General features: G+C 48.4%; 1 protein-coding gene across 2 annotated transcripts; it reads left to right on the forward strand.

The window, feature by feature from the left end:
* The first annotated feature begins 1,554 nt into the window (after nt 1–1,554).
* LOC135899098 (kelch-like protein 10) lies at nt 1,555–27,781 on the forward strand. Of its 2 annotated transcripts, XM_065428376.2 has the most exons (12): nt 1,556–2,031; nt 4,702–4,921; nt 7,865–8,014; nt 11,199–11,401; nt 14,355–14,433; nt 16,296–16,495; nt 18,051–18,219; nt 19,626–19,780; nt 22,490–22,668; nt 24,269–24,388; nt 26,430–26,555; nt 27,602–27,781. In XM_065428376.2, exons 1-12 carry the CDS (start codon nt 1,796–1,798, stop codon nt 27,613–27,615), a joined length of 1,851 nt encoding a protein of 616 aa, XP_065284448.1. In that variant the 5' UTR covers nt 1,556–1,795; the 3' UTR covers nt 27,616–27,781. The 2 variants fall into 2 exon arrangements, 1 of the variants encoding a protein (XP_065284448.1); XR_010563532.2 differs by lacking the exon at nt 22,490–22,668 and having other exon boundaries at nt 1,555–2,031; nt 27,602–27,765.
* The last annotated feature ends 98 nt before the right edge of the window (nt 27,782–27,879 follow it).

The raw sequence follows: 27,879 nt of genomic DNA on the forward strand, positions 1-27,879 counted from the left end.
TATTTAAGCTAATGCAGGCGTACATATTCAGCCGGCTGAGCTATGCAACGCCATATCTCGATTTGAAAGTGGTGGAAAGAGAAAAGATTGATTCTCTAATGAGAAAATGCGTAAAACGAGTGCTGGTACTGCCCATGTGTACATCAACAGAAAGACTGATGGCTCTAGGAGTGCACAACACATGGGCAGAACTGGCGGAAGCGGTGCGAATCTCTCAAATTGAGAGACTTAGCACCACGAAGACAGGAAGAGCCATATTGGCCAAAGTTGGAATAAATCCGGACAGAGGCCCCACCCAAAAGGTGGAAGTAGATAGGGAAGTTAGAAAAAATCTGATTATCCCCCCTCTGCCAAAAAACATGCACCCGGAACATAACAAAGACAGGAGGCATAAACGAGCCGAAGCATTAAAAATTAGATTCGGTAATATCTCGGACCATGAGGTGGCCTATGTAGACGCGGCGGGAGGTAGCGGCAGTTTTACGGTGGCAACGGCCGTCAGCGGCCGGGGTATTCCCGTGACCGCTGTCACTCTGCGCGGGCGCAACATAGATGTTGCCGAGGAAATCGCGATCGCATTAGCTTGCGCTGGAACGGCCGCGAAATTTGTAACCAGTGACAGCAAAACTGCCAGACAAAATTTTAGCAAGGGAAGGATCTCGCCCTTAGCGGCCAGAATCCTAGGCCGGAGAAAGTTAGATAGAAAAAATTCAAATAATTTGGACTCCGGCGCACGAAGCCGTCCCCGGCAACGAGGCGGCCCACGAGCTGGCTCGAGATCTCTACCGCCGAGCCGCTACGGGGCCCGTCGATGACCGAGGGAGCGGAGAGCGCATGCTAAAATATGGGGAGATCACGCAGCATTATAGATTGGCTCGTAGACTGGTATCCCCGCCAGACCCAAAATTAAACAACAGACAAGCAGTCGCGTGGAGACGACTACAAACTTATACATATCCGCACCCGGTTATGGCGAACCACATGTTCCCCGAGGCTAGGAGCGATAAATGTAATCTTTGTGGGGCGAGAGGGACCCTCGACCACATAACATGGGAATGTCCGTACTCTCCCGGGGGAACGCACAAAATAGATAGTAGGGACACCTGGGAGACCCTGCTGCGCAGCTCGGACTCTGAGCTCCAGCTCCGGCTCGTCCAACTGGCCGAAGAGGCTGCTGGGACCCAAGACCTCCCAGCCTGCATCCGAGGCGGCGGCACTCGCCCCCTGACCTGTGCGTCGGGGGGTGGGTAGATCACCTTTTCCCGTTGGACATTAAAGTTTATTCTATCTATCTATCAGCACGGCATCTGCGAACTTCAACTACCCAGCTGTTACAGTTGTCCCGTAGGGCGGACCTTCCTTAGAGTTTCGGGTCTGATGACACACATCTTAAAGGACACAACCGGAACGAGTGTCCAGACAAAAAAAAAATGACCTAGCCACAGAACCTTGGCATTAGGCTCACTTCCCTTGATCGGCAAGCTATACAGAAACACTAGCAGCAGCAACAACGAAGCTGAAGACGACGAAGACGGGAACTGCTTGACACGCGGCGCGTGCAAATAGCCGGTAATGAGGGCCATTCAAACGGCCAAGCCCAGGCACACGGCGTAATCTGCTCGGTCGGGAGAGGTGTGCATGCTATCTCTGGGCCGGCCGCTGGTGTTGCGGTGTGTGGCCCGCTGGGCGACGCCTGCCTGTGGCCAGCTCTCTCGCTTGGTCGCCCTGCCCTGCCACCACTTCTTCGCGGCTGTACCCAGAGGCGCTGTCCGTCATCGAAGTCGCAACAAAGCTTATGGACGCAGACGACGCTGCCGGCGAGGCCGGCGACAACGACATGGTCACCGTGGTGTACGAGGCAGTGGAGCTCTTCCGCGACAATGGCCGACAGCGCGAGTTCGCGCCGGGCGTGGTAGCCAAGGCCATGCCGGGACTACGAGAGCAGAGGAAGACCCGTCAGTACTGCGACGTCGTGTTCCATGCGGCTGACGGTGTGGACGTCTGGGCGCATCGCTTCGTAATGGCTGCCAAGTGAGCTCTGCTCTCGCCGTACTTTTTCTGTCGCAGGATTGTTGCGCTTACGCCCGTGCTTACCGTGGCGCTGCGGACTATCGCGACTGCAGCTCTTGTACGAGTACAGCAGCCGGGTGCTGTTCCGTATTGCTGATAGCTTATAATAGCGTAGTTCAATGGGAGTTATGAAGTGCCATTGCGTCGTTTACGCGGGGACCCGAATTGTGGGGGTCTGGTCGACCCGCGGGTCAGCCTACGTGATCCCAATTCGCTAAGTAGCACCGTTTACGCGAAGTAATGGATCCAATTTTAGCGAGTCGTGCAGCTTCGTTTCTTCAACTCGAATGGGTTGTGAACTCGACCCGAGCAGGTCGAGTTCACGGCCAAGGAGGCGTCACCTCCTCGGCCGGAGCCACTGTTGTTTCCATGAATCTGACGACGGCGAATTTCGGCCCCACAGAAAGCCGATTCGCCGTGACTTTGTCGGGTTCCAATGTTCCGTTTCGCGTCGGCTGCGGGACCGTGTGAGTGGGAGAACTTGGCATCTCAGAAAGCGCCTCCGCGTTCATTTTTTTTTTCTCCGCCGTCCATCCATATTATAACTCTATTATGGGCTTTTTGTAAAACGAGTCGTGCTGATTTGCGTCCATTCGCCTCAGTTTGATAGACTTACGTCAACTATCTAACCCAATTCATCCAACAAGGCAAATCAACCTCACTTTTCGAGCTTATGCAGATAACGAGAAAGTTCTGTACCTCACTCGTTTGTTCGTTCGTTCGTCCGTCCGTCCGTTTATTCGTTCGTTCCTTCGGGCTGTACGCTTATATTTCCATCGATCGTCGATGATTTCTGCAGAATATCTTGTAGTAATTGTGGCCTTAACTTTGAGTATACCTCAACAACCAGAAATTAAAAAACCAATACTGACTTTGGTCACTGATCAGTCCAATAGGCCGCTCAAAGGCAGGTTACCTAAGCAGCTAATGAAAAACGTAGTTCATCAGGACTATCGAAGTCACCTGGGTACCACATTCACTTGGTCTACCAAGTGAATGCAGAGAGCGTATAGTTTCACGTTTGCGTCACCTAACGTGACTCTGCTCGCTTAGCGAATAAACTTCCGCTGACAGGGGTGTGCCCCGAATTGTACCGCTGGATAATGCAGCTTCCATTTTCTCATTTAGCACATATAATTAGCACTTGGCTCGGATGCACACAAAATAATTTAGCACAGAAACCACTCACCAATATTTATTTCTTCCCCAAAATAAATCAAAAGGCACCGCTGAGTTTTGCAGCTAGGCGTTTTATCAATGCAGAAGTCTTCATCACAGCATTCCAAGTGTGTACAGCAAGAATCCCATTTTTGCATGCGCTGGTGGCAACGCTGTAGTTCGAGCAAGAAAAGTCACTGCTCCACGTTAAAATCTTCAGTACTTCTGCTGGAGATGTAAATAATAAGAAACCAATAAGTATAAATTACGGATTTTTGTTCTCTTACCAAAGGAAGATAACGGCACATGTTCGAAAAGGTATACACTGCAGGAAGCCGGCTTCACCGCTAAGACATACGCCATGCAATGAAGACAACGTCATGCTTTGTCGAAAAAACTACATTTAAATTTTTCTGCAGTTTTTCGTTTTCTTTTTCCTTTATTTCTTTCAATTTTTATAGCACTACTCTGCTTTTGATTTAGGCCAGCTTTATAGAATAAATGGTTGCGTGATAGGGTAAATCGCTATCTTATGCGGCCATATATGTGCTTTAACACAACACTAACGTCATTCTACAAAGCATGACAAAGTCTCTTACGCAGGTTTCACCGCAAGAACAGATGTTAGTACTTAAGACCATCTACAGTACAATACACAAAAGCTTAACAGCCAGACTTAGAATCTTTCTTCCCTAGCCTCATGCACACGAACCGCACAAGGTGCAGGTCAAGTAAGCCATTAATCGGGTCAACTAGACTCACTTATTCCGCGCTTTCACATGAACTCGATTCTAGCGAGTGAACCAGCGTCACTGTCCCTCTTCAAAGCAAGTTGTGCGATTGAGCGAAGGGTTTTGAGGTTACCATGTCAGTCCATACTATAGCTTCGCTAACCGGAGCTCAACGAGAGCCGGTCGATACGGAAGTTGGACTGACACAGGCCAACCAGACCACACTGACTTGCAATTAGCCAAATTCATATAGGGAGTCGGCCCACCCCGAAGTCACCACGATCCTCCCTCTGCACAACCAACTTGGATCAGATTTTGGCCCAACCAGCTGACTCGTCTCGACATTGTCGAATTCATGCAACCGCAGAAGAGCCGAGAAGCGCAGTTAGTCAACTTGCGGAGAGAGTAAATTCCAAATCCGTTTCAGTCAGTCAGATGTCAGACAGCACAAGGCGAAGCAGTAATCGTCATCAGTCTTGCGTACATTTCTGCGCTCCTCTCACTTCCGTGTCGGGAAGCTTATGTCACATTGATAGGCGCTTGCTGTTCGTGACCTGAAAGTACGAAAAGCGTTAACGGGATTCTTCTCTTATCAGCAGCAGCAGGAGGATTGACTCGACCGTTCGCTCTCGCTTTCACATTTTTGCAAAAATAAAAAGTGCTGTTGTCAGATCTCCCTCTATTCAGCGTGCGCACGCTTTCCTAAATCAATGCTGTCGCTGTCGGTCTCTGCACGATGCAGGTACTTGGGCTGCCACACACTCTTCGCTAGCGCCAAGGAAGAGATGAGCCCCGAGCAGAAGCAAAACAACCAGTGGACTCCGCCCATCCGGGTGGTGGTAGCAGACTTGGACAGCGACATGACGCAACTGCTCGTTGAATTCGCCTACCACACTCCACTGCACGAGTGCATCGGCCTGCACAACGTCGCCAAGGTGCTCGAGCTCGCAGAGAAGCTAAAGGTCAGTCTAGGGCTGCAGCACTGGTGAAGGCGTTTTCTGAAACTTTGTTTTGAGCAGAGGGAGCAGAGGAGCGTTGCCATTAGCAAGCATGAGCTCTATCCTGTTTGCCATCACCGGTCCAACTTCTAGGTAGGTCGACGTCACCGGCATGAATCTTAACCCGCTCGAACGCACGCCATACTCCTGGGGGCGTCGAGCATCTTTAACATTTCGGCTGTTGGGAGGTCACTCACTCAATCACTTAGCTGCTCACAAAGTCGCTTAGTGGCTCGCACATTACCATAGTCGCTGAGTCACAGTCACTCTTAGGCGCTTAGTCACAGTAACTTAGTCGCTCAGTCGTACTCCGTCGCACAACCGACTTGACACAGTAACACTCACTCAAGTCGCCCACAAAGCGATTTACTTACTCAGTGGCTCATTCCGTTACTCGGCCCCTCACAGGGAGCTGGCCACTCAGTTACTCGGTCAGTGGCACTTTCTTAATCGCTTAGCCACTTAGTTGCTCTTCCACTAACTAGCACGCTCAAGCACAGAAATTTGCCTATAAAGGCAAGCTTTGTAGCCATTTAGGCTCCCGCGAGTCAGTTGGTTGGTTGATCCTATATGATATGGTTCAACCCACTACGGGGGACATCCCATGAATCGGGAAGTAGTAGCAAAAAAAAATTATTTGAGGAGAAGGCATTTAGGGGGTAATAATAATATACAGCACTGAATAGTCATAGTTTCAAAGGATTGCGTTGCGTTCCATCATCTTTTATCAGTTGTTGAGCTTTCGATGAGTTTAACTGGCTATAGAAGAAGTAGAAGAAGAAAAAGAATTCGAATTGGTGTTTGATGCATCTTGAAAAGAAAGCACTATCGGCAGTTGATTATTACGGTAAGTCGATATTTTTACGCCCACAGTGCTTCTTGTGCTGTTACTTAGTATGTCTAAGCAAGACGGCCGAGGCATACTTTCACTATCGGCGTGCGAGTATCAACTTGAGCAGGCCTGTCCGGTGCTTTGCAAACCCGAGCCTTTAGTGGAGTAATATTGTCCGGTTGAAAAGAACCCGACGCGGTAGCTCGGAGGCTATAGCATGGTCGAGGGCGTAGACGAGGTCGAGGGTTCGGTTCCCGGCCGTGGCTTCCGCATTTCTATAGGTGGCGAAATGCTAAAACGAGGTGAGCTTAAAGTCCCTTACATGTTAAAGAAAATAATGGAAATAATGGAGTCGAAATTAATCTGAAGCCCTCCACTCCGGCGTCTATCTCGGACCCAGTGGTGATTTCGGACGTTTTAGCTAGCGAAAAAAAATAATAATATAAAATAATAATTTTATAGTAATAATAGTAGTTGCAGTAATGATAGAATAATTATGATTTATTTCCAGAAAGCAAGCAAAAGATTGTCAGGAAAAAGAGGGGAAAAGTTGCTGAAAGCAACTTGAATAGCCCCGAATTTCCTGACGTTGGCTCGTGCAGGCCGGAATAATATATTACAAGGACATTTGGAAAATCTAAATGCACCACTAGTCATCATTTGGAAACTGCACATACAATCGGAAACTACATAAACGAACTCCATACCCATCGGCTGCGTTGTTGTTCACCTTCACAGCTACCTGGGTTCCGGAGACAGGGAAAGGCGAAGCAGTACATTTATTGAGATTAAATGAAGCTAGAAATCGAAGTTACCATATAGGAGGAAAATATAGATATTATGGAGAAATCATCGAGGACGATTCTGAACATACGCGAATAGCCTGCACGAACGAGCTAGCGAGACGACAGTCCCCCTATTGTTGCCGACCATTCTCCCTACTCGGTGGCCCTTTCCATCAGCCCTATTTCTCGCCTTGCCCTAGTTCCTTCATGGCAGCCGTGGAGAACGGATGCGTTCGCTTCTTTCTCTCCCTGATGTGCCGTTGTTAACGTCGTCAGCGTCCGATGATACGATAGCCTGCACTCTAAAAAGAGTTTACACCCTTTGGGTTGTATTTTGTCCCCAAACAATAATCGTCATCGGTCTTGTCCGCGTTTCCTTTCTTTACCGCTGCGAGCCCGGTACTTCCTAGTTACGACCGGCTTGCGCGTTATCAGATTGGCACAGTATTCTCGACAGGAAAGTAGTGAGCGCCGAGTTTTCAAGAGAGGAAACGCAAGCAAGGCAAATGACTATTATTGTTTGGGGACAAGATAAGCCCCAAAGGGTGTAAAGTTCTTTTAGAGTGTGCATCCGAGATTCCTTCTCCCCCACCGCATCGTCCAGGATTGGCTAGCCACCCTCCCTCCTGTTTCTTCCCGCAAGAGAGCGCACGTCCTCTCCCTCGCCTTCTTGTGGTGAACGAGCGAGCAAACGAAGCGACGGTGCGCCCCTCCTCCCCTTCTTTACCGTCCTCCTCGCCACTCGACTGCACGAGAGCTCACGCATGGTGATAACTCAGTTGCCCAAGAGCATGAGGGCTTCTTCGCCTTTCCTCGCCCGAGTGCTACCACCATCGTACCAGCAACTTGCCACGAAAACAGGCGAAATAACAAAAGGAAGCGATTCCCTTTAAAAAAGCAACACCACAGCATCAACCGCCAAGCCTTCAGCTGGCAAACCATCACAGCAGCTATACCTGCGCAACGTTCGTTGCGCAACCATCTGCGTCCCCCCGGTTGTCCTGTGTGGGCACCTTCTATATCGTCATCGCTAGTGAATCGTTATAGGGTAACAGTTCACGAAACTTATATTTGATGCCACGACGACCGACGGAATTACGTGCCCGGAATTCCTGCACGGTACACAATTTTTCCTTTACTTGGGCTTACGAAATGCACTGTGCAGGACGACGCGTTGCCTTTTTCTTCAATCGCGCATCTTGTCTTCGATCATGCTCGAAAAAAAAAAGTTTTTCCAATTTTTTTTCGGCAGGCTTCAGCAGAGTCTACACGCTGTTATTTACGACGCAGATACTGCGGATACGGGATCACTGCCTGAGCACCCTGAAGAACAACCTCGAACCGGGGAGTTGCATCAACACTTACCACTTGGCCTGCAGTGGGGGACACGGGTATCTCGCGAGCGAAGCCTTTCGCTACCTCGTGCGGAACTTCGACGAGGTACGAATATCGAAGTGCTCCGTGAGCACAGAGCGTATGCTTTTTTTTACGACAACTTCGGTTCTCTATAAGACGAAAGCCTAAAGTGGCTCACAGGTCGAAACATCCGTTGTCCGGCGTTACCGAAAGCTTGACCGTCCGACGTTATGGCACCAAAACTTAGTGGCACCAAAAAATCACCATGCCACCCGTGGCCATCGGTGGGACTTGAAGCAATGACCTTTCGCTTTGATCAAGGCACTCGAATCCTCGACCTCTGGTCAGACCAAAATTCAATAGCGCCAAAATTAAAGTGCCACCATTGATGGTAGAACCCTCGACCATCGGTGGTAGTCGAGCCCCCCGACCTTTGGTATTAATTAGGACTAAGTTAATTAAGGTACAGTTAATTCAGGTAGAATTAATTAACTTGGTTAAAGCACGTTGGCGCGCTAGTTGGTTGCAATCCATGGTAGAGTGTAGAAGCGCGACTGACCAAGGACGTAGAAAGAAACAGATACACAGACACAGGGCTTCACTTTCAACTATAGATTTTATTTTCGCACGCATCGATAAATATATACGGTACGCGCGGAAACAAAGGTGACAGCAAAAAAGAACATTCAGTGGTGCAAATATACCGATGTATCATATCTCCAGATAGCGACAACGAACGCTTGCTTAGGCACTTTTCCTCTTCATATCTCCAGATAGCGACAACGAAGGCTTGCTTAGGCACTTTTCCTCTAATTTTGCAATCTAGTAGGCCTCCACAATCTCCCTCGTCATTCTGCTATGAGCCCTATACAGAATGGAAGTAGTTTCAAACGTAGGGTTGCAGGAACAATATCGGCAGTGAATACCCAAATGACCCGAGATTACCATATAGTGACGTTATATCGCTACTGTTTTAATCTCTCATTGGTGTATCAGCCATTTTGACCAACATACGCTCTTCCGCATGAAAGTGGAATAGCATAGACAACGTGATGAGTGCAGGTTACAAATTCTTTGCGATGTTGAGTAGAACATGCGTGCCTTTTGTTATGCTCTGTATTACCCTGTTCGCGTAGCTTCTGTAGAGGCTCAGCGGCAGAGAAAACCACGTCCACCCCCGATTTCTTTTTTTTTTTATTTGAATATACTGCAGGCCCTTCACGGCCCGTGCAGGAGTGGTACAGAGATGCAATGAAAAAAAAAATCACGATGACAAGTCAATACATTGAATGCAGTTAATAAAAGAGTCGATGTTATTGCAACACACAATATCGTTAGTTAATTTGTTCCACTGGGAAATGGCTGACGGAAAAAGGGAATGCTTGTGAACATTAACGTGACTTGGGGGAAGATAGATTGTTTTGGAGTGATTAAGTCTGGTTGAACGTTTTGGAGGATCTTGGAGGTAATGAGAACGTGCTATTTGGAAATGACCATGGTATAATTGATAGATGAATTTTAGTCGCGAAATTACTCTTCTCTGCGAGAGGGGTTTTAGGTTAGCCCTTGCTAGCAGACCCGAGACGCTGGATTGCCTTTTGTAGTCCGAATATACAAACCTAACTGCTAATTTTTGTATGCGTTCTATTTTGTTTATAAGAAATTTTTGATGAGGGCTCCAGATTACCGCTATTCCTCTGAGATTATGTGAAATGCAATGAATATACGGTACCACAGCAACTTTCTTTGCTCTTGCAATAGCACTACTTCCATTCGATGCGTTTTTACACTCCCTGCTTCAGCCTTCCGCGACAGAGATGAGCATACGCATCGGGTAACCAGAATCTGCCAGGCGCTTGGCCTGATCTCTGAAACTGGCTTCCACTTCGTCAGAGAATTGTTGAAACACGATGTAACTACTGCGCGTTTTACAAGTTTTAAATGAGTGATGAACAAGTTTTGAATGAGTTTACAAGTTTTGAATGATAACTCCAGCAGGTCATTTGTGGAGAAACGTACAATCTAAAGTCTAAAAACCTTATGAAATTGTGTATGGGGTCTTCATGTGTCAACGATCAAGGGAACAACACTTCAGTGAACGAGGTTACGGTTCTTGAAACCAGCGCGTCAAAATTGTCTTATTCGTTATTCAAAATGATTAGAAAATTGCCAACGAATCTGAACACTTTCACGACGTAGGTGTCATTTTTTAGGCGTTCATCAAGAACCTGTTCACGGTTAGCTAGATACAAGTCAATTAAGCAGGGAGCAATAGCTCACCCAATGCATATGCCATCCTTTTGTTTGGCGACATTTCCTTCCCAAGTCGCCTAAGTGCGTAAGCAAGGCTTCGTTGTCGCTATCTGAAAAGGAGATACGATACCTCGGTTTATCTTTGTGACCATCGCAGTACATGTTTTCACCATGCCTTGCACACGTGTACGGTTCATTGAAATGCACCACTGAATGTTCTTTTTTGCTGTCACGTTTGTTTCCGCGCGTACGGCATATATTTGTCGATGCGTGCGAAAATAAAATCTATTGTTGAAAGTGGAGCGCTGCGTCTTTGTATCTGTCTCTTTCTAGGTCCTTGTTCAGTCGCGCTACTACACTCTACCATATAATTAATTAAGGCATTCGAACTCACGACGTTTTGTGGAAGAAAACAAGTAATACGAAGTAACAACGCGTTCGAACGAGAATTTCTAGTAATTTACTGGACGACTCGTAAACGCGCCGGCTTTCGCCTTCATCCTCTTAACCTATGCTAAAGTGTCTGTCCCCTTTTTCTTTATTTCTTATATTTTTATACTTCAAAGATTCAGTGGAACTGCAAAAAATAAAAGCCACCATTACGAGCTGAAAGGCGGTGATCGTAGCGAGCGTGATATATTGAGGTAATTTTTGTTCTTAATTTATTTAGTGCGTTCTAATTTTAAACAAATTTTGCGTTTCAGAGGGGCGAGAAGGGTATCGCTAAAGGTCACAAATATACATAAAATCCGATCATGTATGTCGGCCGTTGTCATGCAAAGTTGGGCGAGTTGGCACGGTAATATGATTTTGCATTGTAGCTCGAAGTGACACTGACAGAGACTAGAAACAGAAAGGACAAACGCTCGTCCTGTCTGCTTCTAGTCTCTTTCCGTGTCACTTCGCGCTACAATCCAAGATAATGCTGCTGTCCCTGATATCAAGAGACGAAATCGGAAGTCTTCCGGCACGTTTGTTTGTAAGCAGTGGAGGAGGGTGTGTGTGCGCGACGCAGGTGTGGAAAAACAGCGCCCAGTTCCAGTCCTTGACGGCGGAGGAGATGCGCGCCATACTGGAAGACGACTGCCTGTACGCCCCCAGTGAGGTGGAGGACACGTTCCACGCCATCCTCAAGTGGATCTCCGCGGACGTGAACAGCAGGAAGGCCTACCTCGCCAAGTTCCTGCCGCTCGTGCGCTTCGCACGCTGCCCCGTCATGTGAGCGCATCCTCGACGTCATACGCCGCATGTCTACGTCGTCTAGGAAAGTCGACGTGCATCGTATAGCAGTGCTTCGAATCTCGTTTGGTTTCGTGATATCGCGTTATATATGACTTTTTTTTCGATAGTGGTGCTTTTCTGGAAGTAGATCCGAGGTCGATTCAAATAGGTCACGAAGCTTCGGGCGAAAAGCGGTTCAGTACAGATTGTCACCGACATCAGCATGGGGGTTATGGGAGCAGCGATTGAAGCGCGACTATGTTTGGAGGGAACAAACATTGGAAAAGAAAAACTCGTTTTTTAATTCAAACGAGACACAGTTAGATTCATTCAAGGAAAATAATATTCCTACTCAATTTTATATATTCGTGACGAGTTAAGAAAATACAAGTTTAATTTATTAGTATTAATAAATGCATTTCTTTTCAGCGCCCATCGCTACAGGGGGCGTTGACGCCACTATCACTCGCAATGCAATGCACGTCTTGAAATGGGCAGAAAGGCGCACTCGTAAAGTTCACCTGTTGAAATACGCCCCCTTCACAGTTTGTGCGTTCTTGCTTTTCGAAGTTTGTCTGAATTTGGTGACGCAGGTAGCTTCATCGCTTCTTAATCTGTTCAGTCAAAAGTAGTGAGTTACGACCGCCAGATAATTGTGTAGTTGTTTTCGTGCGACTGCGCTGGCCGACGGGCTTGGCATCCGACAATAGGATCAGCACTCTACACCTGAAGCTTTCGAAAGTATGTTCTGTGCAGGGATGCGATTTCGACAACCGTACGGCTGGCCTTTTCCTGCATCGCTTTCCACGCTAAAAGCTCGAAACGCCCATCAAGTCGAATGGCGGGGCATTTGAATATATAGCTCCAAATGAGGGACAACAAAACAAATTTCGCGCTTTCGAAAACAAAATGACGTCACTTCTGCTTTTAACGGACATGACGTCACATTATTTTTTTTTTCGCCGGAAGTGTTCCCACCCCATACAGATGGCGCTAAGCCCCATGAACCGCCGATGGACCGCCATGTTTTGAACGCATGGGCTTCTATGGAAGCTGCGCTACCACGTATATTTGCCTTGGTAAATCTTTGAACACTGAGGCACAACGCGGTTGTGTGCGCAGAGCTTGTACAGAATTATTGGGACATCACTGATGACTGTCGGTGATGTGCCCTACTAGCGTCACCGACGCTTGTAGGGCTAAACTATGATTTTAATACGGGCTTTCTCGAATCTCTTAGCATCCATGATGCATCTGGGAAGATGGTTGCTGTCGGTAATTGGTTGAGGGGACTGAACATTGCAAGTGGAGGTTAGTGGCGCCAAGGTGAAAGGTCAGCACTACGATGATCATTTCTACAGGAAGCGATTCTAGCGCATCGAATTACTGAGCGAAGCGCCGAGTACAATGTATTGCGATGTTCGCTAATCACGTTTTTCTTTTCGTCGTAGCGCGATCTTGTAAGAGGGACCTCGCTACACTTTTTCAAGTCAATAATAACATTTTCATGCAAAAGAGCACTTGCCCTTTTCCTCAACGTATTGAGCTCTTCGCGACCTTCGGTGTTCATGGTGACCCGCCACTAAAACATCATCACCATTTGCCGTAAACACTTGTGTCTATTGCTCCCCACCCCCTCCCGAAAGAAAAGTCATGATGACGCCATGATGCGCTCCTCGGCCATCTCGCGACACTTGATGCGCTACACGCACTCATAATGCGATGCCATACAGTTTCATTCATGTAGACACGGCTAAACATAACGAAAATCTAAACTGAATGCTGTTAACGCGTCCGAAGAACGCACGTCATCGCCCATGTCGCGACAGAGAGAAGACACGGTGTCCCTGCAGTCTTTCGACAACCAAGCAGCGACGATCTGCCTTGCGCGTTGCTTTTAAAAGCGCTCCGCCGACAGCGCTGCTATGTGGTGCCAGGGTCGATGCGTTACCTGTATGTGGTGTTGCATTGGATTAATGCGCTAGAAAGCGTCACCAGTTGCTGTTGCATTCACGTATACGAAGCTGCACGTGACATTGTCGTTTTCCCATCGGTTCCGGTGTAGCGCAATATACTAATACCCGTGTCACACGGGCGTTTGGAAGGCCTTCCAACCGATAGTCAGTTGACTCAAAGGTCAAGTTCGAGCTGCCACACGGGCCGTTTCGAAGGCCGTCGAGTCAATAGTCTATCGAGTCAACGGAGCATCTTACAACTCTATCGAAATCTCGACGGCCTTTGAGCAACGGAAGCGGAAACAGCGCGTACATGCCCTCTCGTTCACAGTGTGCTCGTACTCACGGTTAGAAAAAAGCATCAAACCAAAATGCACTAAAAATACTATATATGAGTGTTATTAATTATTCAATAAAGTATTTTTGCCACTTGACATGTGCGAACACACACCAAAACGGCGGCCGCATCGAGCGGCGAAAGCGTTGCCGCAGTTTCGCTACTCAACAACTTGAAAACTAAACATATATGTATGGCGATGTATAAACAAATGTTTGTGTATAAACAAACAAAAGAAATTGTAGGGCTTTTAAGAGGTTTTAATGTTGTTTAACTTTTCGTGACATGAAAACGAAAATAAAGATCCGCAGCGCCACACAATTTTGCGAGTAACGCCTGAACCGCTCAACGGCCTTTCAAAAGTGCCGTGTAGCAGCGCGACAACTCCTTTGAGTCGATAGAGTTGTGGCGTTTCGAAGGCCGTCGACTGGAAGGCCTTCCAAATGTGCCCGTGTGACACAGGTATAAATTGGCTTCAACGTCGCCTTCGACGTTGGCTTCGATGTTGTGCTCACTTGGGGAGGTTGCCATATCTATACCATGCTCTTGCGGGACGCGTGAAGCCGAACACGTTGTTTGCACACGTTGCGTTATCACATACAAGGCTGATGATGCTTTCTTCGTTGTTTTTTACAGCGGAGTTTATGTCTTGTTGCAGAGAATTCGAGAAAGTTGTCACCCACCCAGAAGTACAAGGTGACCGAGACAGCCTCAAGGTGATAAACGTGATCCACCAGGTTAGCTGCCCTTCTTTTTGCGCAGCGGGCGCTTGCTTTACTACAGATAGCCAACGGCTGTCTACGGTTGGATTGGACATGCAGTTGGTGGCGCGTTCACAGTTACGTGTGTATATGCTGCGACTACGGCCACCACTAACGTGTGAAAAATGAATGCTCTAACGAAGGAAACCTTGCATTTTTGTACACCCCCACACACACGCATGCACGACGGCACACATGCATGCAATACAGAGTGACTTTTATACTACTAAACTTGTTGCGCTATCAAAAAGATAAAAGTAAAAGTGCTTGTTGTCTACACACCAGCCAAGCTAAGCCGACCCAAGACCCAACCGTACTCGTCGGATGACTATAATAATCAGATTACTACCATGATAATAACAGCCAGATTGTGCGCTCGCAAGGACGCCTCACTGGAATTCTGCACTTGGCAATCAATTCCTACGGCGCAGGATCCTGAAATGGGCTCTGCGCTTTCACTTCGCCCAGCAAAGCCAATTTGTAGGCTGTCGAAAAACGGAGCCGTCCGCCGGTCGCCCCTGAAGCCACTATTTTGCGAAAACAAGAGTCTCGCGCTGTACGGAACAAGCGAGCACTACGAGAGCAGCACCCGAGTCCCCCACATACACCCTGTTACAGACGGGCACCAGTTCATCGTTCGGGTGGCGTGGGCCTGGCGATATGGAGCTAGACCAGCAGAGAGGGGCCCAGGCAGAGAACACGGCCGCAACGTAACGATGAACAAAAACGTTTAATTAGATCACTACGGTGGAGTCAGCTTTATAAGCTTCCTCGCGGAGAGCGACACAGAGGCTCTTGGTTTCTGTGCGCGCGGACACACACAGCGCTCTAAGTTTCCGTATGCGACGTACGTGGTACTAAAACTGCCTAACGAATGCAATCGAATAGGATGATTTCCATTACTCGTGAAATGCCCGTATACCTGGTTTGCACAAACGTCATCGCAACGACCATTTTCGGATACTGTATTTTTCATTTATCGATCTATTGCAGTAAAGTGACAATCGCAATTTGGCCCTGTGTGGCGCCCAACAAATGTACAGGTGCTTTGAGCGCTGGTCACAGCTTTAGTTAATATCGAAACGTACGGCGACCTCCTCGCAAGGTGGCAAAGAAATAATGCATGCTCAGGGGGCTCTATAGTGGCGCATGCTGCTTCAGTAATGTTGTCCCACTCTATGAAGTGCTCGTGAAGTGCAGTCTCGCAAGGTGTCCCGTTGCGACGGCCCACATGCGCGGCGGCTTCTAGGTGCATTCATGCGGCAGCGTCAGTGGCGACGTGCCGTCACGTAGAATGTAATTAGAGTGCACAACGCCATTTGTCGGGAGCTCACTTGCTGGTGGTGTAAAGGCGCCGCCACCAACATAATCACAAGTTTATATTGTCTTCCGTCTTAGACGTCGTTAAGAACAGCGTGACAGCTTCTGACCTTTTGTGGTTGACAAAACAGCCATAAGATGTACTTTTAACATTTTTGTTCAGCTTCCGCACAATCTCCGGTGTTCCTGCGTTCCGCAAACTGCGTTACGTACACTCTTTGTCCCCGCGCAACGTCGTTATCAACGCTTTGCGCATTAACTATATAAGCAGAACACCATTGATCTCTGGAACAACAGCTGCGTTCTCTCTGGCTAAACTGAACGCCACACTATGGCGCCAACTATGAAGCTGCTCGCGTCTTTGTCTACCGTCACCCGCCATGCGCAGACGGACTAGCTGAAGCTCTCTAATATTCGACGAGATTCACCTATTCTTTGGCCGTTGTCTGAGGGCTTCCCGAGATCTCGTGACTGTTTGTAGTCAAATACACGCGCAAAACCTGCCTTTTTCCGCGCAGACACTCACCCAGCCGTCGATTCCGGTTGGCGTAGTGGCCGGCGTTGACCTGTCCCCGAAGTTGTGGCTCACGCCTCGCGTGCCCAAGGACGTCCTGTTCCTTTTCGGGGGCTGGACGTCGGGTGCCACCAACAACATGCTCACGTACAACTGCCGCGCCGCCAAATGGCGCGTAATGGGCAACCAGTACACCACGCCAAGGTAACGTGTCCCCTTCACAGCGAGGCGTACATTGTGCGTGGCGGTCGCGATGAATACGTGTTTCCAAGTTGTTTCGGTCGAGGGGATTCGCACAATTTGCAGAGAACGGCAACCCGCATAGAAACAGTGGCCGTGGTCGCGGCCTCGTGGTTTAGTCTACGCCTCTTCGGCGACAAGCCGTGGGTTCAAAACCACATTGCCACCGGTTGCCTACCTGTTATCTAAATGTCCATAAGCGTCCCCGGTCCCAATTTTTTTTGCGTGTATTGTCCTGGGAAAGCAGGCCGCGCCTGCAAGTCCCGTCGATCCCTGTGGGCACAACAGAAGAGACAAATATTACGTGGATGCAAGTGGCCGCGTGTCGAACGATGGCGACAAGTGATGCGTGAATCGTTGAGAAATGCGGCATTGAAAAACGCTTTTACATTCACATTCTGTGATATTCCTTTAATGCACCCACAGAAGTAGTTTACTCGTAATTGGGAAAGTAAGATTGCTACACGGTTGTGGAGTAAAGGCAGCAAGCTCGTAATTTCGAGGCCAGATTGTTAGACAACGCATGAAATGGCGCCTGCAGGCAACAACCGACATCCATTCCATGTTGATAAAGTTTCAAGGCCAGATAGCGATATTTAAAGAAATTGTATCAAATTTGAAAGGTATTCGCTGTCGTTCTCAGCAGGTGCCCTGGTGCCATAAAAACATTTTCTTAATTACGGGAGTGTGATTGTAAAACGGTTGCCGAAAAGTGCGAGAGAACGACTAACACAGCCGTGGAGATACCATTTTTGTTCCTTTCTTTCTTTACACACGTTGGTGATGAAATGGACGTAAATTCGAGTATACGTCCGGATGTATGTGTGCATGTAACGTGCGGAAAGTTACTTGCCAGAAAAGTGCGTTACTACCCTTTTTCAGTGTGTAACGAGTGCTACTTACTCCTGCCGACGTTCTGGGATGGTATTCCTTTCTCTAGATGTTAGAGATACAACGCTGGCGAAAGCGTGGCTGTTTTTTTTTTCTTTTTTTGTCCTCGAATAAAGCATTACACCGTCAAGGGCTGGCCATCCACAGGTAGTCCTTGTGTAGCGGTGGTTCCTAACTTCGCCACACAGATTCGTTCCTTTGTTAATATGTCAGTCACTATTCAATCAACTACTGCACACGTTTTGTCTCTAGCTTTCCACATTTTGCACGATGCATGGAGAACGGTGCGGTAGCCGTCAAGCGGTTTCATTTCCTACAGCTGATCGCACAGGCAGGCAATCGCGGTAATGGTTTCACATTCGTGCGCTTTCGCTGAGGCTACATTCGGTGCGCCGCCTAAAGCGCCATCTCTTTCTTTTAAAGCAAACTATTCTTCAAAAGAAGGGTCTATAGATAATGCAGGAAAGTACGCAGAAGTAATCGGGACATACCACTTAGATTACGTGGATAAAGTTTCGAGGGTGTAATAGGCAGGTTTTGAAAAGCAAAAGGTGCTTGTGTCAAGGAGAGGGGGGGGGGGGGGGGTATTTCATTGCACTGAAAAAGTTTTTGCCGACGTCCTCCGCAGGGCGTACCATGGTGCCGCGGTGATCAACTCGTGCATTTATTTCGTGGGTGGTTTCAACGGCCGTGAGTGCTACCACTCGGTCGTCTGCTTCGAAGTGCCTCTCGCCCGCTGGACCGACAAGGCGAACATGGCGGTCGCGCGCTGTTACGTCAGCGTCGCTGTCCTCCAGGCAAGCTCGAAATGGGCGACGGAGGGCGGCCACTGTACTATTACAAAGCCGACAAATCCATGCAGTGGGCGCTAACTGCCTACTGTAGTTTACGTCGTACTGTGTTCGCCTAGTGTAGTTTTAGGTATGATTGCCGCATACATAAATAACGTGTGTGGCAGCAGCAGTGAAGGTTGCGACATCTTCACTAGAGTGGGAATTCAGGCCACTCGATTATTCCTGATCGCCTAATAACACCGCGCAAATCAAAGGATGTGACAGAGACGTGCCTTTTTTTTCGTGACGTCACTCCCTTTGCGGCTGTTATTAGATACAAGCGCCGCCTCATCACGGTATGCGTAACCGCAACCTGGTTGTGTTGCATTATTGTCTTCATGGAAGGGAGTCGGGGAGGGAGGGGGAAGCTGCTCTGTCCGCGAACGTATTGCAATTTGAAACTCAAAGGGTCACCGTGGGCGGTGCAGAGAGAGTAAGGCTGAATTTCGAATATTCTGGTCTGAAATAAATTCGCTGGAGTGGGAAGCAAGAAAAACGAAGAAACGATATTTCGAACAAAAATAACATTGCTATAGTGAGCGATTACTCTACATACTACCGTTTTTTTTTTTTGTACGCAGCAAAAAAACGTGTATTCCCGATTGTCGAAAGACGCCTTGTTATGGCCTTGTACAAAAGAAAAATGCTATGAATCAAAGTTTATCTGTATATGCTTCCGTCCGCAATTCAGGGACACTAACAAACCGACGTGCCATTTTGAGTCACCTGGCACACACACTTATAAAAGCGAGTGGCCACGACGTTGTCACGTCAGAAATAGTGGCGTGTACATCTCGTACCATGGCGCTGCTGACCTAAAATGTGTACAACACTCATAATTTTTCACTCTAACAGGACTGGAGATCAGCTCACGTAATTTAGGCTGGCATACAATGGTTTGGCGTGACACAGGATTGGAGGTAACCGCACACATTGACAGTTCTCAATTTCAGGGGTGCAGTGATGTTGTTACGGTGATGTGAAGAGGATAACGACGAACAGATAACTCTATAAAACTTGATGACTTTCATAACCTTTATACGGAAACTGTTAACAGCATCCTCTCCCCTATTCCAATCACCGGAAGTACCTAGAACCCACGTTCTGCCTTAACCGAACCGCTTTGGCTTTCGGCTACTTCACTGGTGTTGTGCACGCTACGTCAGATCCTGCTTATTCTGTAGTTCCGCGCCACACCACCAGGTGTGCCTGTCGTCTGCTATGGGGCTGTAATTGTCTCCGTCTCTCATGCGTCCTACTGCTTTTGTGAGAAACAAATGCATACTGATGTACTATGTCTGACATTCTGAGCCCAAGTGACGTTTCGCAAACAGTTGGCAGCCGTTTCACGGGGTGTCCTGTCTTCGTAGGGCTACATCTACGCCCTGGGAGGCTTCGACGGGCGCCTGCGCACAAACACGGTCGAGCGCTACGACGTAAAGGCAAACCATTGGTCCATGGTCGCCAGCATGTTACACGTCCGCAGTGACGCAAGCGCCGCGGCAGCTTCAGGCCGCATCTACATGTGAGGTTGTTTTCCGATTCACTGACTTCCGAATCGCCTTGTGAACTCGCCATGCATGCATGCAAATCGCCATGCAACAAATCAAATTATGGCCATGGATTCGCGGTACAGCCGAGGCTTATGCTCGCAAACGTCGCTCGGCTGTAAGTTAGACTAGACCCATGGACAAGTTCATGGTTAAAAAGAGAAAGGAGAAGAAAACTATGATGATGATCATCATCATGATGGGTGTTGCTAATGCGTTACATCTGGCCGGCGAGAAATGGTCGCCTAACCTGCATGAGCTAATTAGGTTTTACTATATCTCTAATTTAGCGTCCTATTCGTTCCGTACCCCGCGGAAATATGACAAAACATACATGCTAAGCACTTATCTAGCAATTAATGTGGGAGTAATTAACTTGCTCAAGGATGTCAGTCTCAAGGATAGTCGGGAGCACGTAAATGAATGGGCCGTGGAGGCTAAGAGACGAATTAAATATTGGTGACGCGAACATGCAAAATGGGGATGGCCAAGATTCACGCAGAACGGGGCTAATTAAGGGGACTGACAACCGACTTTTACTGCACCCGTGTTTTTTTTTTTCTTTTGGTGCAACAGAAAGTTAACGGTGTAAGTGTCGAATCACACACTGGTAACGCGGAAAACGCCGTGGAACGTTTTCCTTCAAAATTTTCTGATCTGCATAGAGCATTTAGTCGTGCTCAGAAAAACAGGGTGGAAACAGTGATAGGTGCGCACCAATTGACGATCGCATTTTGTGCCTCACGGAAAGCACACAGAACTTGTGGTACTAACTCGCGAACACGCGCACATACAGCCCTCACGTGCGCCGCGATACATTGGAAGCTGCACGCGGCTTATCCCACTCCACTCGATACCACGAAGGCAGCGTCGCTCATTAGCGTGACATTATTTTACTTCGTAATACGTGTAGCATGAAGTGCAGAAGCCTAATAATATACGAATTTCAATTTTAGCAATATGTGTGTTGCACTTTATAACAGCCGACTTATGTATACAATAATCTCATGTACTACATACGGGGTATTGGCGGCGAGGAGTTACGGAGTCGCCATCTATCGGAAGCGCCTCGCTGGCGTAGTATGAGGGATCACGTGGCGCGCTCCTCATAGGTTTTGCTGTCAGCGCTCACTGAAAACACCACGCGCGAGCTCTCCCGGACATTTCTGTAAGTACTTACGAAATGAGAGAAGTTTCTTACTGTCTAAATAATAATCTTGGACAAACTGAAAGCACACAATCGTTTACAGACGCTATCTCTTTACCGAATATACGTACAGTTACGCCACTGCGCGTGGTCGCCGCGATGGAGTCTCCCGAACCGGCTTATTGCGTGTAAGGTAGGTAAACACTGAGAGCAAACTATGTGAAATATGTTCTTATAGTGTCTGTATAACTAAATGGGGTGTAATAGAACGAAGCCTCAATGCAGCGATCGCACAGATTCGCAGCGACCGAGTGCGCGTCTGCATGCTTGTCCGCGCACTGTTTCGCTTTCTCCGCGCGCGCGTTTTCGCACCATGCAATGAGCTTTAGGCCGCAGAATATGAGCATTTGACAGTATACAAGCAACCATTGTTGCGTGGGCGCTATCAGAACTGTTAAAAAATAATTTCATTGTAGAGACTTCGACGCCTACGGGGACTTTGATGTGCCGTCGCGACGATTCAATCTTTTTTTTTCTTCTAAATTCTTTGACCTTTCAATACTATTTCTCGAGTTGCGTCGCACTGCATGTTTATCGGTGCACTCAGCGTGCAATTTCCCTCTGCTCCTTTTTTGTAATCCAGTGCATTAATTCATAGCACAAACATGACCATATGCCATGCTTTTTTTTTAAATGTGCTTCTTACCGCTGCCTTTCCACTCCACTGAACTTGCCAGTATCTATAGCATCGACAAGTTCATACACCAAACCGTCATGACATTAGTCGGGCAGCGGATTCCGGCGAGCGTCTCAGTGCGCGTTTTCAGATCATCGCAGAGCGGGCGCCGTAGCAGAAATCTTCCTCGCGTCTGTGCTTGCTGCATACCCGAGTTGCAGCCGATGACTGTTTGCCGGTTTTATGTTTCGCGAGCCAAGCTTCACGCAGCTTCTTGTCCTGCGGCTACGTGTGAATAAGGCTGACACCGGCCTCCGTTACGTGCGTCCGGCCCTGCGGCACCGAGCAGTAGCCAACCATGTTGCGCGCCTTCAAAGGCACCCACTACCTATTGTAGTGCTTACAAGCGTTCTAAAGGAGACACTCGAAGCGGGAAAGTTTCGCCACTAAATGGGGACCGCAGCGATCGAGGGAATTTAAACTCGTTTTCAGCTCCCTTCGGCGCGCCCGAAGCAGCCGACGCGGCCGCTATGTCCACGTGATCCCTCCTAGCACGTCACGCCGACGGTGGCGCCAGCTTTTCCAGTGGTGGAGCTCGAGGCCAATACACCAAGATTTTACCGCCAGGCCGCGCCACCTACTGGTTTTTGAGACTTTTGCCAAGTTAAAAATTTAGTTCCTACGTAAATCACGAACAGAGTGCTGGATTCTATCTTTACAAATCATGTCATTTCCATCAACGTCTCGCAAAACGTTCTGGCCAGTCGTCAGTTTCTTTAAGAGGTACTGGAGAGAGGACGCTATCGCTACGAGGCACTTGACTATAGGATGGTGATTTCGATTATACCCACTGTCGCGCAGCGCGGGCGGCTTTACGGGTCGCGAGGTCCTGGACAGCGTGGAGTGTTACGACCCGTCGACCAACGCCTGGACCCGGGTGATGAATATGTCCTGGCCCCGTAGCGGCCTCAAGGTGGTCGCCCACAATGACACGCTCTACATCATCGGCGGGTACAGCGGTCTCACGCGGCTCTCCTCCAGTACGCCTCTATTCGTTGCAATCGCTACCGCGTTAAGCAAGGTCATCGTCGGTTCCGAAGGCGGCATCGATGTTATCGAAAATGTGCACGGGGCAACATAGATATATCTTCGCCTTCAGTCCGCATGTCATTCATGTTGAAACATGGCACGTGGCGGCTTGTTTACATATCGTTGCGTCCTGCAAATCGGGTGTCGTACTAACGTTATTTCAGGGGCAAGTTACCGGTAATTAGAGCTCATTTATTCTCATTTAGGGCAAAACAGGGAATGATATCCTCCTTCCTAGCCTTTACTGGGCAATCCGCAAGCCAGCGTTTTTTTTTTTCTAATTCGCAGGTTGTATTAAAGATGTTCCTGCGCACTTTTTCGAAGATGTTATTTAAACCTAGCCAGTCTATGTAACACTACCATAAAAAAACACGCATGTTATTTCCGTGGTACAAAGTTTAACGCTCGCAATTCCTCTCGAGATATGACAGCTTTTTTCTCTACCTTCTTGTAATCACATGTTTGCGCCGCATATTGTGACGCGCCATTAAACACTACGGCTGCAGGGCCACTCTCTAAAGGAACGCAGGAGAACGGCGTCGCTACTCATATTGCGTTTTTGCGTCTTTTGTGGTTGAACAACCGTAGTCTCAATGTGAGCTTGCCAATTCCTAACCCTCGCAGAAGCGTCCTTTTCGAGTGCCTGTTAAGTGATTCCTTGTCTTAAAAGTGCACTAAAGGAAAATACGGGGCCGCGTTAGATCGATACATTATTTGTCGAGATGTCTTATGATAATATTCTGTGTGCGAATGTATCACATTTCTTGCGCGGAAAACTGGCACTGAAGGCACCGCTGCTGCTCTTCAAATTGAATTGAGCACGCCGATACGGACGAGTTGACGGAAGCATGGTGTGGCTTCCCACTCTACCGCACTCTGCGAATCGGCCAATGCTTACGTCACGTGAGAGGCAGCATGGTCCAAAATAGGCGGCAGCACTTCAATTTTTTTATTTCTCGTAACTTTCTTGCTTACAAAAGTTCTCTTCTCGCTACAAATGACGAATTTTGGGAGCTCAACCGGATTTAGGGGCAAAGAAAGCAGCAATGTGTCTTATGAACAAAGTCATTCCAAATTGCAGATAAAACTCATATTACAATGCAAAGCGACAAATTAAGATTTCAATTGAGACTGCTTTGTGTCCTGTAACGCATTTCGATACTGTAATATGTGGTGGCTGAGGACAAAGTGCGATGGAGTAACGATTAAGGAGTGTGGCTACACCGAAAGGAGGAAGGCGAGAGGAGAGCCAGCTTCGCGCGCCTATTGTTTGGCGCCAGCAATGACGTCATCGTGGGACGAGATGGCGCGGAGCGGTGAGGATAGGTTTGCGCATGCTATGATGTCGCGAGGCCACGGCAAGAAAAGTCGAGCATACGGTGCACAGTTCAGACATCACGGTTAAATCGGTTCAAGCGGTGCGTGTAATGGGCTTGATGTTTGTAATGCTACGCATCATAAAGCATAACGGAACTTGGCCTTCGTGCTATACCAGGTGTCCGTTGCGATTAATCTTTAATTTTCTCGATTCCTTTCATTCATGCTTTTCAGTGGAGCAGCTGGACTTGAGGAGGGCTCGGTTCTCGGAGTTGCCCAGCATGCCTCATTCCAAGAGCAACTTCGCTGCCGTCATTCTAGAAGGCTGCATTTACACCATCGGAGGTTTCAATGGTACCAACGGCCAACGGGTTTGGCTGTTCAAATCCCATCCATTTGTTGCCAGTAATATTTGTGTTGATGATGATGTTATTGGGATTATCCCAATGGACCCAATCGGAAATCCTTGGTTGTCACCACGCGAGCTTAAAGAAGCGCATAGGATAGTCACCAAATACGGAACAAAAAGATTAGTTACGTCATTGCTCGCTGCGCTTATGGGTGATCGCTTTATGGTCGTTACATGCAGAGCAGAATGGCTGGGAGGTTATAAGTTTGAATTCTAAGGCTTTACGTGCCACAACCACCATCCCATTATGAGGTACGTCGAGTTAAATTTTCATCACCTTAGATAAGGAGGGGTGCAGAGGACACCCAAATTCTTGCATTCTTGCATTTCGCCCTCATCGAAATCTGGCCGACGAAACCGGGATGCGGCCCGTGTCCTCCAGCTCAGCAAAGCCATGCGACAGTTACTCAGCTTCTGCGGTGGGTATCTCCGAAATGTGGTGTGCAAACAGTGCATCGTGGAGCATGACGGAGTGCAACATACACGCCGTGATGGCTTGGCGCGAATGCATTGCCGCAGCACATGATTGACCAATACTAGTTGCTAGTGAATATAGGACCGAACACGGACATCAAGACGTGTCATCGCGAGCGAACGTTCCTCGCGTGCCAGGGCTGGATTTTACGCAATAAGAGACACTGTGCAGAGAAGCTTAACTCACGCGACTGCTCTCTTATGTCATAAAAGGGCGGTTGTTTGAGTGCGCTATGGCAGGTGTTTGAGTGCGCTATCGTAAACAATGGCTGTGAAGCTGTGTTAAGGGGATAACTGGGTGCAGTAGTGATAATCTGGCTTGTTTATCGTCATTGAAGCCCTTTTAGGTGAAATGCTTATAATTGCTCTTTTACATAACTTTGTAGCGCTTTTGCAATTGCGCCGACCAATGTCGCTTTCGCCAACTTTCGCATCGCACGATTTCCTGTGGCTTTGCACTGAAGGCAACTGTGGAACGCTGAACTTTGTTCCATTTCTCCAGCAGAACCGATAGAGCGAGTTCAAATACTTTGCTGCGGCCAGAATTATTGCGTCGACTGCCCCCAGAACAGCTTTTACACTTAACTCCTTCCGTGCGTTGCATATTCACCCGCAATAACAACGGTGGCATGGCGACGACAACGGCAGTGCGGCTATACGACGTCGGCTGTCATCCGGTAGAGCGAGGAGCTGCTGTCTCTGCGAGATGTACTCTGAAAGGGTCACTACATACAATAAAAGCCGCGCTGTGGGCAACTGCTGGATCGCGCTGTAAGCCGAGCGGGCGTATTGCGCTTTGTAGCCTTGGAAACACATGCAGAGACGCTATGCTACTCCCGAGTCGCTTGCGGCGCCCTGAATACTCCGCACAAACTGCGAAGAGCCGAAGGGGCGCGATGGCTCTATGCTTAACGCGTCCTTTTCTTAATTATTGGTTCAGAGTCGGGCGAGTTCAAATCTCAGTGTTGGAGCGCATGGATTTTCTGTCCTTTTTTTAAAACAAGATTGGCGAACTCGGCGAACTTGCGTGCAGCTGGGTGAATGGTTACGAAAGCGAAGGCGGCGGTAGAGCATGGTGGCGAGTGCTACGTCCTTGCCGCGAGTGCAATTTTATTTTTATTACGACAACAGTTATACCGACACGTTAAAGCGCGTCTTCGCCGTTGCCGTTGGCGTCGCCGTGCTTTCACGGTACGGATGGCACATGCGCGGTCTTTTCGTGGCGGCTTAGGCTTCCGGAGATGCGAGCGAAGCGCTATGCGTTTGGCTTTGCTCAATCGGTGCTGTATTATTTATTCTTTATTCAAGGAAAAGTCGCAGTGTCGTTGGCATTATTGCGAGCATGGGAAACGGGGCAGGGTTCTGCCTTCCGCTGCTGGCGGTGGGCTTGTACACGCACACTACTGCGCTTCTGGGGCCGAATTCGCAATGCTTTTCGTTCGTTAGTGCACATTGGAATGCAACAAGCCATTCGGATGTCGGGTACATTGCACTTCTTTGTCCTTTCGACAGGACTGTCAACTGTGCGACTCGTCGAGCGCTACGACATCGCCGCCCAAAAGTGGTTCACCGCCCCTGAGCTCGGCGTAAACTGCAGTGCGTCCACCGCCTGCATCATCACCGACCTCTCCAACCCCGGTAGGTGTCGTCAACGACACGACCGTAATCGTCGTCACAGGGCTCACGATGTTGCGTAAGGTGTGATTGGGGAGAGTGGGTGAGCAGGTAACTTAGAGCCTAGCTAGAGCAGCGGGGTCGACACGATAAAATTCAAAAGCATTCCTCGTAACGGTGCGAGCGCCGCTGAAAACGGGGCAGGAGCCACTACGCCAGCTAGAGGGACTACGACAGCGGCCCGGCGGCCTATGCGCGTCAAGGACTTGTCGCAAACGCCTTGCGGGACGGAGTTAACTCGCTGGGACACCCTGCATCGCCTGCATTTCGCTGTTTGTAGCTTGGTTATAAGGCCACAGTTATAACGCAGCTTTTCCACTCCCCAGCCACTGCGTATACAATTTTGGCTGCAAAATGGTACATTGGTCTGCGGACTGAATCTGCATCAATCCTCCGTAGCTCACTTTCTTTCTCTTTTTTCTTTTCTTTTTCTTTCCTTCTTTTTTTTTTTGATGGTGGCGTGCGCTCTCGCCCAACGAAATTGCTTGGCACGGTGTCGTCATCGAACACAAGTTGCTCTTTTTGAAACGCTCCTGGCAGCGCCTGGGAAGGACAGCCACCGCCCCTTCCCTCTCTTGAGGCTGTGGAAAAGGGCTCGGTGGTGGTAGAGGAGGCCGGCAGTCACCTTTCATGCCGACGCTGGCGCTTCTGACCCAATCACTGCACACATTTGACGAACTGGCTTATGTGGTATAGCCAGCATTATACTACGCCTAGAGATGTGTTCATTATGGGCTCTGTCCTCTGTTGTATTGCAAAATGAAACTTTCAACGCTACCTGAAGATTCTCGCTGCGAGAAGCATACCTCTATAAGCACATTATTCCTTTGTTAAAATGAACAGCTTTCCTGCTGCGTTTCGGTATTCGCTTGCATTGACAGTCACCGTCGACGGTTTCATCGTCAATGTGCTTTCGTTGCTTTGTGTCAACCATCGCTATTCTCTCTGTTCTTATCTGCTTTGTAACATTTTCCTCTGCTTTTCTTATCCCCTCATATCTCTCACTGTAGCCGCCTGGATATGAGCATCCGCCGCTTATCGCACCTGCGGGGCGAAGGACCACGATGATCATTCACGACCCGCAAGCCTGACACCGTCATCCCAGTAACACCGGCCACATCGCTCTAAATGCGCCAGTAGCGAGAGAATGGCACAATAAAGCTGCCTAAAAAACGCATAAAACAATGAAAAAATATGAATGAAAAATATATACGCGTATGGTGCATTTTTTTAACGAACTGCTCGTTAAATTAATATAAAAAATTTCGAGTAGGAATCGTTGATAACG

Source organism: Dermacentor albipictus, chromosome 7, assembly GCF_038994185.2.
Source record: "Dermacentor albipictus isolate Rhodes 1998 colony chromosome 7, USDA_Dalb.pri_finalv2, whole genome shotgun sequence".
Taxonomy (NCBI): domain Eukaryota; kingdom Metazoa; phylum Arthropoda; class Arachnida; order Ixodida; family Ixodidae; genus Dermacentor; species Dermacentor albipictus.